A 14,549-nucleotide genomic window follows, 5' to 3' on the forward strand; every position below is an offset into this window, starting at 1 on the left:
GCTCCTATAACGTGTGTGCCAGCAATGCAAATCGGTTATAATGCAATTGATGCATTGGGGAACACTATTCCTAAAACACAAACTTGTGTTGGCTATAATGTGATTCAGCATTATTTAAAAATGCAGCTCATATAAGTTAAAGAATGACCTCTGATGTGAAATTGATGGTACAAGTAAAAAATATTTGTACAGTTTAAAATAAAATGTGCGCTATTAAAAAATGCACCTTTGTGTGTACTATTTTTGCCTAGATTTTGTTACATAGAGTCCGAGTCTTACAGCACGGAGAGAGGCCCTTTGGCCTAAATTGGTCCATGTCGACCAAAACGTCCATCCATGTTAACTCCATTTCTCTGCATTTAGTCCATATCCTTCTAAACCCTCCCTATCCACATGTTCATCCAAATGCCTTTTAAGTTTTTTTTAATGGACCAGTGTCAACCATTTCGAGTGGCAGCTCATTCTACATGCCTACCACCGTCTTTGTAAACAAGTTGCCCCCTTAGGTTTCCATGTATTCTTTCCCCTCTCACCTTAAACTGATGCCCGCCAATCCTTAATTCCCCAACCCTGGGAAAAAAAGACTGAGTGCAGTCACTCTATCCAAGCTTCTCACGATCTTATACATTTCTACAAGATATCCTCTCTGTCACCAACACTCTAAAGAAGAAAGTCCTAGTTCGTCTAAACTCTCCCTATAATTCAGTCACTTGAGTCCTGATACCATCCTTGTAAATTTCTTCTGTACTCTTTCCAGTTTAATAACATCCTTCCTAAAGCAAGATGACCAAAACTGAACATAATACTTCCAAGTGCGGCCTCACCAACATCCCTCACAAGTGCAACATAATTTCCCAACTTCTGCACTCAATGCCCTGACTGATGAAGGCCAGTGTGCCAAAAACCTTCTTCATTGTCTTGTCTACCTGTGACTCCACTTTCAGAGAACTGTGCACCTGAACTCCAAGGTCATTCTGTTCCACTACACTCCTTAAGGCCCTACCATTCATCATGAAACTCCTACCTCTAGTTGACTTTCAAAAATGCAACACCTCACATTACTAAACTCCATTTGCCAATTCTCCACCCACTTCCCCAGCTAATCAAAATCCTGCTGCAATTTCTGATAACCTTCCTCACTGGCCTATTTCAGTGTCATCCGCAAACTTACTAATCATGCCTTGTACATTCTCATCCAAATCACTGATACAGACATCAAACAGCAATGGACCCAGCACTGACCCCTGAAGCACGCCACTAGTCACAGGCCTCCAGTACGATAAGCCTCCTTCCACTATTACTGTTTGCTTCCTACCATCAAGCCAATCGTTTATCCAATTTGCCAACTCTCTCCAGCTTCCATGTGATCTAACTTTCCAGGGCAGCCTACTATGGTGGAACCCTATCAAAAACCTCACTAAAATCCATACAGACTACATCTACCACCCTGCCCTCATGAACCTTCCTGGTCAATTCATCAAAGAACTTGAACAAATTCTGAGGCATGATCTCCCACGTACGAAGCCATGCTAACTACTCCCAATCAAACCCTGTCTTTCTAAATGCCTGGATATCTTATCCCTCAGAATCTTCTAAAGTAACTTGCCTATCACAGATGTTAAGCTTATTGGTCTATAATTCAGGTTTTTTTGTTGGAACCCTTCTTGAATAATAGCAAAACATTCACTCGTGGCTAACGATGATTCAAATTTATCAGCCAGGGTCCCTGCAATTTCTTTTCTAGCCTCTCACAGAGTTCTTGGCTATGTCTGATCAGGACCAGGAGATTTATCCACCCCCATACTTGAACTTGATCTTGTAAATCATTTATACCAAATGTTGTCTGTGTTACAATCTGTTCTTTTCCAGCCTTATGTTGAATACAATGCTACTTAAATTTACATTGCATTTTAATCCTACAATTAACTTCAATGCCAATGGGCTACACAGGAAAGAAAAGTCAGATTCCTTTGCTTCACTTATCTGAAAATCTATCCAGAAGTCCATGCCAATGAAATGTTAGGTCAGATTAGCATTTAAATGAAGGAAGGAATTTAACTAAAAATTGATGACATGTCAATTTCAGGGAGGGTTGCTGGCTGTGAACTCTATCTTATACCATTTTGCACTGCTCACCTCTTTTGGATCATGGCCACTCCAACGACTTTCCACTTATTTCAGATGGGTGTTAAAGATTGCATCTGAAATTGCAGACATGTCAATTTTGAGGGAATTTCATGGAGAGTTGCTGGCTGGGAGCTCTATCTTACACAATTTTGCACTGCTCGCCTCTTCTGAATCATGCTTGCACTCTCATGCAGTACTGACCATTGCTGGGAATTCCATTGGCAGAACTCTATTTAAAGCTCAGCTGTCACTTCATTGCAAACACAAGGTCAGATTCATAAATGTATTTCTTCTTTGCAGCATCAACTATCTGATAAACTGTCATTTTAACGGCAGCTATAAGAATGAAGCTACACAGGTGAGGAAGAAATTTAGAAAATATAAATTGTCATATGTCCTTTGTGCCCCAACCCCACTTTTCCCATCGGCCCTGTTAGTTATCTAGCGTGAATTTCTATAATGCAATGTTGCACTGAAATGCATCTATTGTGTTATAGCAGAACCCCCTGTAAATTAGAAATTAGAGAGTGGTGAGTAGAATTACTCACCAATCAGGTTCTTCTCCTGTGCCTGTAAAATGGATACTTAACAGTAAGAACCAACTCCTATAGGGTGAAAAAGTAAAAAGAAGCAAAGTAACAGCTCCTTTCCTTGCTCACTTAGCTTCTTCAGCTCACCAAATTCCCCACATTCTACTCAAGTTGCAATCTTTGCTAAGTTATACTGAGATGCTATTTACATATGTTGTGAAACAAGGCAAGTGGAAAGAGACCCATATCTTATACAGATTTGATCTGATCACAGGACACCCAGTGTTTCATCATAATTTCTATTGATTTGTACATTAATGTTCTGGCACTATAGTTAGTTCCATTAACTGGTTAAACATGTTGAGTGTTGAACCAACTAATTCAGCTTGAATTTGAGCCTTAGCTATCTCAACATAATTCATAGAATCAATGTGTTGTCTATTTTTCCTTCCTGTGTATTTTACATCTCTAAAGTAAATTTCAACAAACATTCTCTTAATGATTGATACATGTGGATCAATACATTTTGTATACTGAATGGCCACTTCCATTCCCACTGGAGTGCAACCATTTTCACATGAAATTAGGAAGCATTTCTTTTAGTCAAGGAATAATGTAATATTTGGGGATGTTGGATTAATTCATATTTTCAAGGCTTAGATGTTTAGATTTTTCTTGTCTGAATTTAGGAAGGATTATATGTATCAAAGGTGGGTAAATGGATTTGACGCACAGATCAGCAATGATTGAACTAAATAGTGGAACCTAAGAGTTGAATGATGTATTTATTCTTATGTTCCACTCCCCTCCTAGTCTGACATCTCCATAAGTATACCAATCTGCATTGATTTTCTAAAGCCAAGTCACTAACGTACTTAAAAAAAGTTATCCCAATCACCAAGTTATTTTGCGTATTAATGGTGTTCACTCTGGCATTAAATCTCAAAGAAGTAGGCATTGTTTTCTTCAGCCAGTTTCTTTGTCCACTTCCAGGATTTTCTTTGAAGTTTCATATCTTTAAAGCTTGGATAATATCTTACTAATTTTTGTTGACTAGACACAACATAGTATGAGTCACAAATAATATAAAATTAAAGATGTCAGGCTGGGCAGCCTGACAGATTCCCTCTTCTGAAGCCATACTAATTCCTGTCCACGAGGTTAATACTGTATTCACAATCGTCAAATTTATTCCAATAAACTAATTACGTTATTTTGGACGGAACTGATGTGAAATTACTTTTTGTCATTCTTTATCGACATGGATAACATGAAAACCTGCTTCTAAATTACTGGTATGTCTCTGAACCCAATAACTTCCTCATAATGTCTGTCAATGTCTTTAAATCCTCTTTCTAATTTCACTGAGCATTCTGAGCTAAAATGTTGTTCATCAATAGGAATTAGCATGAATTAATTTTACTTCAAGACATCTATCTCACATGAACAGATGGATCTAATTAATGAACTCTGTATAAAAACTGTTACAGAGTCCAAACTTCCATGATCTAGTTCTTGATGAGGCTACTGATCATTATCTGTCAGAATGCTACACATTGCTGGGGAATCCAAGAACACATTTGAAAATGTAATTGAAGTGAAAACTGAAATAAAAACAAAATAATCAAAGAATTAAAAACATGTACCTGTTGGATAGAAAGCCTGATGATACTGTGGTGGAGAGGTAAGGTAACCAGTATATTTCTGACCAGTAGCTCCAATCTCTTGTGATCCTTGCTGAACATGGACATTATTGGGATTAGGTTGCAGTGTGTAGGTGACTTCAGTAGGAAATCTTTGTATGACAGAAAATGGAATTGCTTTCTCAGTAAATGGAGATGAAGAAGTTGTATCCATTTGTCCAGCTACCAGTCCAATTGAGCTATGCCATGTACGTGGTGGAATAGGGGTTCGATCTAGGCCTCCGGTATTAGAACTTGACAAACTTTTTATGGATACTGTGTGCAAGGAACTTTGATTGTGGGTAGGTGACATAAATGGATATGGGGACAAGCTATCTCTGCGAAATGTTCGTTGAAGTTGTCCAACTGTCACAGGCCCTGAATAAAGCATAACAAAAGAGACATATTATATGGTAGCCCAATACTTACAGACAAATAAGAAATTATTGATGAATTATAACATTCCATTTTCACTATTTAAATGAAGTCATTAATATCTGTTGAAATAGCCAACAATGGAGTATGTAAGTATTAAGTACACATCTGCAATCAGGTTTATTTACTTTCTAGGTTACACTCCATTATGTTAAACAATTTCCATCAATGAATTAAGCAACACTTTAATCCACGAACGTGTCAAGTATAAGCAGAATGCTGAATCATGCAGACTGTTATAAAATTTGATAGGATTTTAGGTTTACTGAAAAGGTAGGTCTATCATTGGCTCGTCCATATATTTCAAAATGGGATTGATGTCCTTTGATTGAAGGATCCATTTTTGTGACAACTCTATAACCAGAGAGATTTGACCATCTTGTTTTATGGCCACTATGTACAATATTTTATATAACTAGTGTCATAACTAAATTAAACTTGGGATGGGGATGTACAGGGAGTTTGCCTTTAATTTCAGACATAGCACAATAAAGTTACGGGGTTCTTAACCGCTATGCTCCTGTACACTGCACTAGAAAAGCTAATGAAAATCACAATGTTTAGAGATCATGGCCCTGAAATAGAGTTTTTACATAGTTTTGGTTAAAGAATGATCTAGTTGAAACCACTGAGGAACTTCAAGCAAGTGTGCACAAGCCACTTTGGAAGTATCACTGAAATCCATCAGCTGATAACTCTGGTGTGGTGTCTGGGGTATGACCATGTAGTTTAGTTCTCCAAATTCCAGGAATTAGCCTTTTACTCACCAAAGAAGGAAGGGTAATCTTCAAATGTTACTGTCTACAGGAGTCTAGGTCACTTGGCTGGTTTGCATCCCACTAACACAATGGCATGGCGGCTTCATGGTGAGCACTGCTACCTCACAGCATCAGGGAACTGGGTTCAGTTCTAGACAGCCTCCTCTATGTGGGGTTTGCAAATTCACCCTGTGTCTGGATGGGTTTCCTCCAGGTGCTCCAGATTCCTCCCAAGTTCCAGTGATGGGCAAGATCAGCAGACAGGCTATGATAAATTGCCCATAGTGTCCAGGGATGTGTAGGTTAGGTGGATTAGGCAAGGGAAATGCAGGGATAGAGTAGATGGTGAATCTGGCTGGGATGCTCTTTGGAGGATCAGTGTAGATTTGATGGGTCAAACGGCCTGTTTCCACACTCTAGCAATTCCATCCTATTCTAATGCCCCTGGGTCCTTGTACAGGCCTGTAAACCATCATTCATTGGTGCACTGGCAGTCATTATGATGCAGAATCTCAACTATGAAGGGGTGAGAATTTCAAACTTATCTAGATTGATCAACACTGCAACATGCCTGTTGTTTGCCTTGTCTAAAGGGTGGCTAAAAAATTCTGCCTCCAAAATTTGACTGCATTTTCAGTTGCTAGTGTCATTTTCAGTCCAAACTGATGTCCTCATTGATCTCTCCCTGACACTGTGACCAATTGGTAAGGATGGCAGTACGAGGAAAACTGTGAGTATGTTGAATGGGCAGATTGTGATGTCAATAAATGTGTAACATAGATTTGATGTATCTGTGCTATTCCCAATTTAAATGTTGCAGCTAATGTTCTTTCTTAACCTTGTACAACTAAACACGTATTCATCAGCAGCAAAGATCCCCACTGGAAAAAAGGTCATCAACTCATTTTAGGGTAATTCTGCTGGTAGTTATGAATTAGCTCCATTGGATTAACTGGAAAGTCAGTTCAGTAGTCTTTACTTCCTGGGTCTATTATTGAGATGATCCTCCTTAGCCAGGCCAATGGTTTTCTGTTGTGTTTACCTGAAGGGTTCCACACAAGTTTTGTGAGAAGCACAGTAAATGGTTCACTTATAAAGTGATCCCATTTATTAATTAAAAAGTCACAATTCAAAGCAATTGCTGCAGGAAAGTTTGAAGTGTTTAATCTTCCAAGTTTAATCTGAGTTTTCTTAACAGCAGAGAATAGGAAGCTTTGGCTGTGGAGAACAGCTAGACACACTTCTGTGTATTTTTTTCCCTATGTCTCTTCACTACTTGTGTGTTCCAACTTGCTCAGTTAGCTGAGAGTTGATCCACTTCATTTGTAAACAATTCTTCAGCTCCTGATTATCTGCACTCACAGCCACAATACAGAGTTCTGATAGGAATCAAATTCTTTGCTGTAAAATTACACAGCTGGCTTGGTAAACCCCGATTTTTAAAAAACAGTTCTTTCTCAAAGCAGCTCATAGTTTTTTAAAGATACAAAATTAAAAGCTCATGGTTCTTACCTGTTATCTTAGCAAAATCAGCCTTTTGCTAATTTAGAGTTTTTATTTTTGACACATCTTATCCATTACCACACCTGTCCTAAATCTAAGTGACGTATGCTTATGATCTCCAAAACATCCCTCTACTGCTACACCTTCTACCTGTCTGGGTTCATTTCTAAATATTATATTCAGAACTGTGTCCTTTTTAATGGGCTTTCTATGCACCAACTGAAATATTTTCCTGGATGTAAATTAAAAATTTTATTTCTCCCTAACTTGTACCCTAAAAAGCTCATCCAGTTAATATTTGAGTAGTTAAGATCCCCCACAGTTACTGCTTTATAATTCTTACACTTCTCTGAAATTTGATACATAGTTGATGCTTTATCAATGCGCGACTCTTTCGGGGCCTAAAATACACAATCAACACTGTTTGACACTTTTTGTGCTTTATGCTTCTACCTAAATGGCCTCTTTTGATAATCTTTCCAAGATATCATCCCTCCTCACTGTTATAACTGATTACTTAATAAAATTGTAAACCCCTTCTTCTTCTGTCCCCTCTCCACCTTGCCCAAATATCCCATAACCAGGAACACTGAATTGCTAACCCTGCTCACTTTTCACCTGTCTAAGTCATATCTATGATAGCATACTTGCAAGTTCTTATCTTTGCTTTGAGATCATTTATCATATTCTTTGGACTTCTACCGACAACAATGCATTCAACACATATTCAATTTAGCCTAGCTAAACTCATTTCTAACCTTTCTAGTCTATGTTAGCCTGCCTTCCAAATTCATGTACTCCTATTTTAACTTCTAATTTCATCTTAGTTTTTTTTCCCCTCTGACCTACATTCAGGATCACTTTCCCCTGCCAATCTAGTTTAAATCTTCCCAACGGCATTTGCAAACCTTCCTGTGAGGATGCTGGTCCTACTCCTGTTCAGAAATAGCCTTTCCAATTTGTACACAACCCACCTCCATCAGAAATAGCCTCAATGCCTAAGGAATATAAAGTCCATTCTCTTGCACCATCTCTCCAGCCACATTTATCGGATCTCTCCTTACATTCTTATGATTATTATTGTGTGGTACTGGGACAATCTTTGAATTCTTGCTTTTCAATTTTGTTCCTAACACTCTCAAGTGTGCTTGTAGGTCATGATTTCTATTTCATCCAGGTCACTGGTCCCATGACGTCTGGCTGTTCACCTCCCTAGTCTAAATATCCGGAAGCCATTCCATGATATTCTTAATCTTCGCATCTTGGAGGCTGCAGGAGCATCTGTCTACTCCTCTCACTAATGAATCCCCAAAACCTCTTGCTTTTCCAAAGTTCTTCCTCCTCCCAAGCAGTCTGACCCATCTAGTGCCGTGGTTTTGGCTTTAGCTGGTTGCTACAGAGGTACTGTCATTCACATTGTTTTCCAAAACTGAAAAATGATTTGCAAGCAAGATGCAAAATGGTGATTTCCCACAGTTTCTGCCTGGTCCCATTCTTCTGTATGGCGGTCACCTATTCTCTCACTGCCTGCAACTCCTTCAGCTGCTGTGCAACCACATTACAAAATGTGCCACCTGCAAAACTCTCAGCCTCGCAAATGGACGTTGTCTCCCGAGCTGCCTCTCAAGCTCCAAAAAGCTGCACTTTGAAGTGCCACAGCCAGTGGCACCTCCTGTACACTTAAAAAGAAAATCATTCATGGGATGAAGGAATCACTGCATCAACATTTATTGCTCATTCCTAACTGTCCAGAGCACAGTCAACACATTGCTGTGGATCTGGAGGCACATGTAAGCAAGACTGGGTTAGGATGGCAGTTACCTTCAACAGAGAATATTAATAAACCGGATGGGTTTTTCAAACAATTAATAATGGATTCTCTTAATTCCAGATTTTTAATGAATTCAAATTCTACCATCTGCCATGGAGATATTTTGAACCCGGGTCCCAATATCTGTGCCTCTGGATTAACAGTCCAGCAATAATGCCACCAGGCCATTGCCTCCTATTCTGTACAGGTCCCAACTGTATATCCAGACTGCCAAGCATCTGGATATCTCACATAGTATGGATGGGCAAATCACAGGGCTGAGTTCCCCAGGCATACCTTAACTAAACAGAGTCTTGATTCTTTATTTTTATTTTACCCTTGCTGATACTCAGTAAAAATTAGAAAAATCTTATTCTTGTTTATATCCCAAGTCCCACTTAGATCTGCCATTGGTTGTCTACTGAGAGGGATCCTTACTTCACCTACTCTTCTCAGTGATGCTGACTACTTACCCTGGGTATGCACTTCACCTACACCTCTCAATGATGCTGACTGCCTGTCACAGGGTCCTCAGTTCACCTGCTCTTCTCAGTCTTCACTGAGAGGGCTTCTATTCCTTTACCTTGCCACTTGGCAGGGAGAATGACAGAGAGATGATACGGAAAAAAAAAAGCTGCTCGAAATGGAGGGGGAGAAGGAGGAAAGGCTCTCAGTAACGGACCAAGTAAATGTCAGGGCACTGACGGAGTAATTTTCCTCTTCCACCTTAGTACAAAATAATGGTATCAGGTACTTCAACTGCCAAAGGTGTTCACTGAAATCGAGCACCTATTGGAGCTCCAGCTTCAGCTACATAGGAGTTTAAGAAGGGTTAGCCAGTATTTGTGAAGGTGATCATATCCATTAATCTTTGTGTGTTGAGCTTCATCCAGCTGAAGCAGGTGAGAAATTCAAAACCTTCCAGTTCTTTTCCACTGTGCGTAAAGAAGCCCCTTGAAACTTTGTATGCAGAGAGAGATCACATACTTCATTCGGACTGTAGGCATCCCTCTGGGGCTGGGGTATTACTTTGAATATAAAAGTTGAAATTTAAATAACTAGAAGTGATCTCACTTCTTCAATGTCCATTTGGTGTGTAACTTAATCAGTGAGCCATGCAGGTCAATGCCTGGTAATCATGCTGTAGTTGTGATATCACATTGATCCTCAGGCAGTCCACTGTCCTATCTGCATTTGAGCTACGGGCAAACTGATAGCTGGTTATTAGGTAATAAAGAATAAAGAAATGAAATGATTTCTGAAGAAGGGCCCAGACTCGAAACATCAGCTTTCCTGCTTCTCTGATGTTGCCTGGCCTGTTGCGTTCATCCAGCTCTACACCTTGGTATCTTAGTTCTGGCTAGGGTGCCTATTATTAAGTAATTAAACTGCTGTACTGGAATGCCATTTTCCATTCTATTATTCCAAAGCTGACCTCTCTTGGTTGCTGACTTTTGCAGAATACTCTTAGCCATTGTGCAAAAAGACACCCTAAATTGAATTACCTAGTGCTCCTACAGGAATTATTAGTTCATATACTCAGAGTGTGGTCTCTAAGTGCTTTTGAGTTCGCTTGGTGAAGAATAGTGGTTAAGTCCTGTTATGCGAACAAATAGCATTGTCATCAATGATGCCTGTTGATGACTGTGAGCATGGAGTTGGGATCTGAATAAGCAGGATTCGCAGACCTACCTATCTTTGCAAATATTAAATGTTGTTCAAGAAGCCTTTATCTGCTGCCACCTGTAAGCGGAGGATGAATGCCAACTCTGCGTGCTCACGTCCAATTTCTTTCAGACTGTACAGGTGCATCATAAAACCAACTTTTAAAAAATTCTTTGTTCAACGCTTTATTTATAGTCACATATAGACTCTTCTATTTAATCTCTTTGCTCTTATATTTGTGCCATGACTGATAAAGGCATGTTATTGAATTATAAAATCCTGTTAAGTATGGGAGTAAGAAAATGTTGAATCAGAATTAAAAACTCCCTTGTAAATGTATTTCCTTAACGATTTGCATACTAATTTTACAAACAGTGTGAATTCCTTTCCAGTTATGATCTGAACTCAGTTTACCTCCAGCAATATGTTCAAGAAGTTCCGAACATTTTCGTTATAGAATTGTCACTAAGATTGTGGCATCAAATAAGCTGCCTCTGCCTATTTCTTCCTTTCCCAGCCTTCCAGACTTGCTGAACTTCTGTTATAGATTTCTCTGCTCCAGCCCTGACCTTGCATCTTTTATATCTTATATCTCTTCTATATCTCTTCATGTTGTTTCGAAGTTCATGTTGACCACGCCTCTCACGTCCTGATCTCTCAACTCAGTAAACTTCTGAGCACAGTTTTTATTCCCAAGGTCAGCTGTTATCATTCACAGCTCTCTCCCCTCATATACTGACTCCATCTCCTTCAAATCTTGTTGTCACTGCTCTCCTCAAAGACTACCTAACGAGTCCGTTATCTTTACACACTACTGCCCCACCTTCCACCATCCCTTCCTGTCCAAAGTTTGCAGTGTATCATCTTGCCAAAAGCTCCATGTGTGAATTTCTCCAATTGGGTTTCCAGGACGGTCACAATTAATCAAAATCACAAAATCATGCTTAGTGAGCATGATAAAAAAGCTAAATAATTCCTTCCCATCCTTTTTGACCCGTGTGTGGTCTTTGCCGTGAATGATCATATCATCATCTCTTAATGGTTCTCCATCATCATCCAGCTGACTGCACTCTGCTAGCCTCCTGCTTACCTAGCTAACCAGAGACAGGAATCATAAACAATTGCTTATTTGTGAACTGCTGCACCGTTCTCCCTATTGTAGGGTGGGGGTAGGAAACAACTTGCTGTATTCATCTCTCCAGGATGTTCCTTGGGGCATTTCAAAGACATCTAAATACAGGCTGTTGCCATCAATTCCCCATCCTTCCCCAGCTATCAGAATGTGTATCAATAATTCCATCCCTACCATGTCGGTCGCCTTTAGTCTGGCCAATCGAGTCCATGGAGTTGGTGAGATACCTCTGGAAACGGTTGGGTGGTCTGGTGTTGACCTGGAGCCCAGCTGCCAGCTTGGCTTTGTTGGCGCTGGTTAGTCTTTTCATGTTAATCAACAACTCTGGGTGGTCCTGCTTGAAGCTGGGGTTGTGGAAATGGTGAAGCAGCCCATCCCCTGCCCCCAACTCGCCCGGCACCGGGTGCTCGCCACTGCCTTGCCCCATCTTTCGAAAGCCGTAAAGGTTGAGCTGGCGGATGAAGCTGGTAAAGTTGGTGGTTTTGAAGAGCAAGTCGGTGTCGGGCTCCAAGTTGGCCCCGTTGCTGACGTTCTTGATGGGGGTGAGGAGCTCGGATTCGAAGAGTTGCTGGTCGACGATGAGCCCTTCTCCGCGGGGATCCCAGCGGATCGAGCGGTACCGGGGGCTGTTGACGATGCGCCACAACTTGGCCGGGAAGTTGTTGGGATTGATCGGAGTGGAGAGCAAGAACTCCTCCATTTCATGGCTCACCACGGGGCTCATCGGGGGAATCGATCCGACTGATTGATGAAGCATAAAGAGGAAACGGAGGGGCTGGTTGGAAACCGAGCACTCCCTCTAACATAGATATCGATCGATGCCAAACACTCGGTCGGGTTCCGATACCGATCGATCCCTTCCATGGAACCGTTAGTGCGCGTTCCCGAACTGTTGTTTAAATTCTTATTCGGCCAATCAGTTTCCGAGCTCAGGCTCGCGCCCGGCACACGCGATCCAAACGCCCGTCACACGCGCCGCCTCTCGCGGCTTCAAACGCCGCTTCTTCGCAAGGCGCATGCGCCCGGCGGCAAGCCTGCACTACCACGTGGGAGGTACGGTCCCTCCATCCGCCAAAGCGCATGTGCCAGACATTCCCCGCCCAACAATAACTCGTGCACGGAGTGACCGGTGGAGCATGTGCACCAGCTGATTGATGGTTGACATCTCTTCAGCAGAAGCGTATCCTACCAAACTTACCACACGAGGTGGACATTAGACAAAGTATTTTCCGATTGAGGATCCACAAGAAAAAATAACTGATATTCATTGAGCAATCTCTTGTTATTTAATTGTCTGTAGCAGTAAGAGAATTTGTAGTAGATACACGTATATGTTACGATGAGCAGTTCAGTTATGGGAAGTTCGTTCTCATAACTTAAGAAAGACAAACTTGACTGACAAACTCTGACGTATTAGAAGTCAGTTTTTAAGACGACGGGAACAAACAAGTCTCAAGTTGTCACTTAAAATTTCACTTGTACTGGAGAGTCCAAAAATGTGGCAGTTTTATACCGGAAATTCGTCGGAAGGCTATTGAGATGTTTAAATTGATTTTCAATTATAGAGATATCTGGTTAGTTTACGCTCATTAAAGCTGAGAGGCTACCTTTACAAATCACCAGGAATCATCCTGTCCACTTCTTCCTTGTATAACCGATAGAAATCTTCAGAAACAACAAATAACAATTGAACACTTTTGGGAAGAAGTGAGATGGAGTAACCACTTTCTCAGGAAAAGATGTGGCAGTCACCTCAGGAGCACTCGGATGAAGGAGCTCATAGCAGTCTAAAATAACTACCAGTGTGAAAAAAAATTCCCCACGAATCTTTAACATATACGCAAGTGGTTGCGTCCTTTATTAAAGATGATATCAATGTATTAATTTAACCGTTAAAACACTTAAATGATTGTTGCATGGAAAAATTATGACTGATAGTCACATTATTGTTATTATACTGTTCGCTTAATTACAATAATGTACAGTTTTTTGGTCTGCCCGGATTTTATTGAATTAGTCGGTGGGTTAATTTAATGGGAGCAGTCTGGAACACACTGGGGCATGTAGGTCATTTGCAGTTGCTAACTGTTGGTGGTTGGGTGGCAGTAACAATAGGATTTATGGTAATTGGCAGCTTCTTTGTGAAGAAAAACACAATTTTAGGGGAGTCAAACAACAAGGTTATCTGGTTTTTGGAATTGGGGTGGGTATGGATGGAGGTGTTTGAATAGAGTGGGGGAAAGATGAGAATAGATTAAGTGTGATAGGGGAACTGAATGGGAGGATTAGAATGGCACTGAGGTTGGACAGGAATGGGATGGCAGAAGTCAGGGTTAGTGTGGTAGATCATCAGGGAAGGGGAAAATCTCATAGGAAGGAATGTGGGGCAACATGATGTGTAGGGGGTAGGGGAGTGTTTGGGAAGTCTACAGCATAGAGGGGTATGACATTTGCAGGGACATGTGATAGGAAGAAAAAGAATGAGGTAGAATTGGCATGGAAGGTGGCCATCATTTAAGGGTGGGACAATATCAGAGCGATGGCATGCTGCCGGACATTTAAAGATCGCATGCAGGTGAATATTATGTGAGGAAGTGAAAGGCATGGCGATAAATGGGAGGTCGACTTGCGTGAGAGGAGTGAAAGATATGAGGGTGAGTTTTGATGCCATGGAAGATGGAGAAAGGGTAGTGGCAGCATGTGGAGGGGCTATTGTATGGTAAATGGCGAGATAGCATACAAGGCAGGGACTTCAGTGGTAGAGTATGGAAGGCTGGTATGGATTGCAATATGGGATTGCGAGGAAAGCATGAAATGGGGGGTGAAATTTGGATTACAGTCGCATAAGAAAGAGGGAGTGGAATGGGGTAGGATGGGAAAGAAATGGGATGGTTCTGAGTTGAGAAA

The 14,549-nt window shown here is 40.9% G+C and overlaps 1 protein-coding gene across 1 annotated transcript in view; it reads right to left on the reverse strand.

The window, feature by feature from the left end:
• Positions 1-12,342, reverse strand: part of hsf5 (heat shock transcription factor family member 5) — a 109,493-nt gene extending 97,151 nt beyond the window's left edge. The window contains exons 1-2 of the mRNA XM_059655326.1: positions 11,817-12,342; positions 4,304-4,717 (exon numbers count right to left, since the gene is read on the reverse strand). Of these exons, the coding sequence (XP_059511309.1) occupies positions 4,304-4,717; positions 11,817-12,342 (940 nt within the window). The remainder of the gene's footprint in view (positions 1-4,303; positions 4,718-11,816) is intronic.
• Positions 12,343-14,549: the final 2,207 nt, after the last annotated feature.

This window comes from Stegostoma tigrinum, chromosome 27 (assembly GCF_030684315.1).
Source record: "Stegostoma tigrinum isolate sSteTig4 chromosome 27, sSteTig4.hap1, whole genome shotgun sequence".
Taxonomy (NCBI): Eukaryota; Metazoa; Chordata; class Chondrichthyes; order Orectolobiformes; family Stegostomatidae; genus Stegostoma; species Stegostoma tigrinum.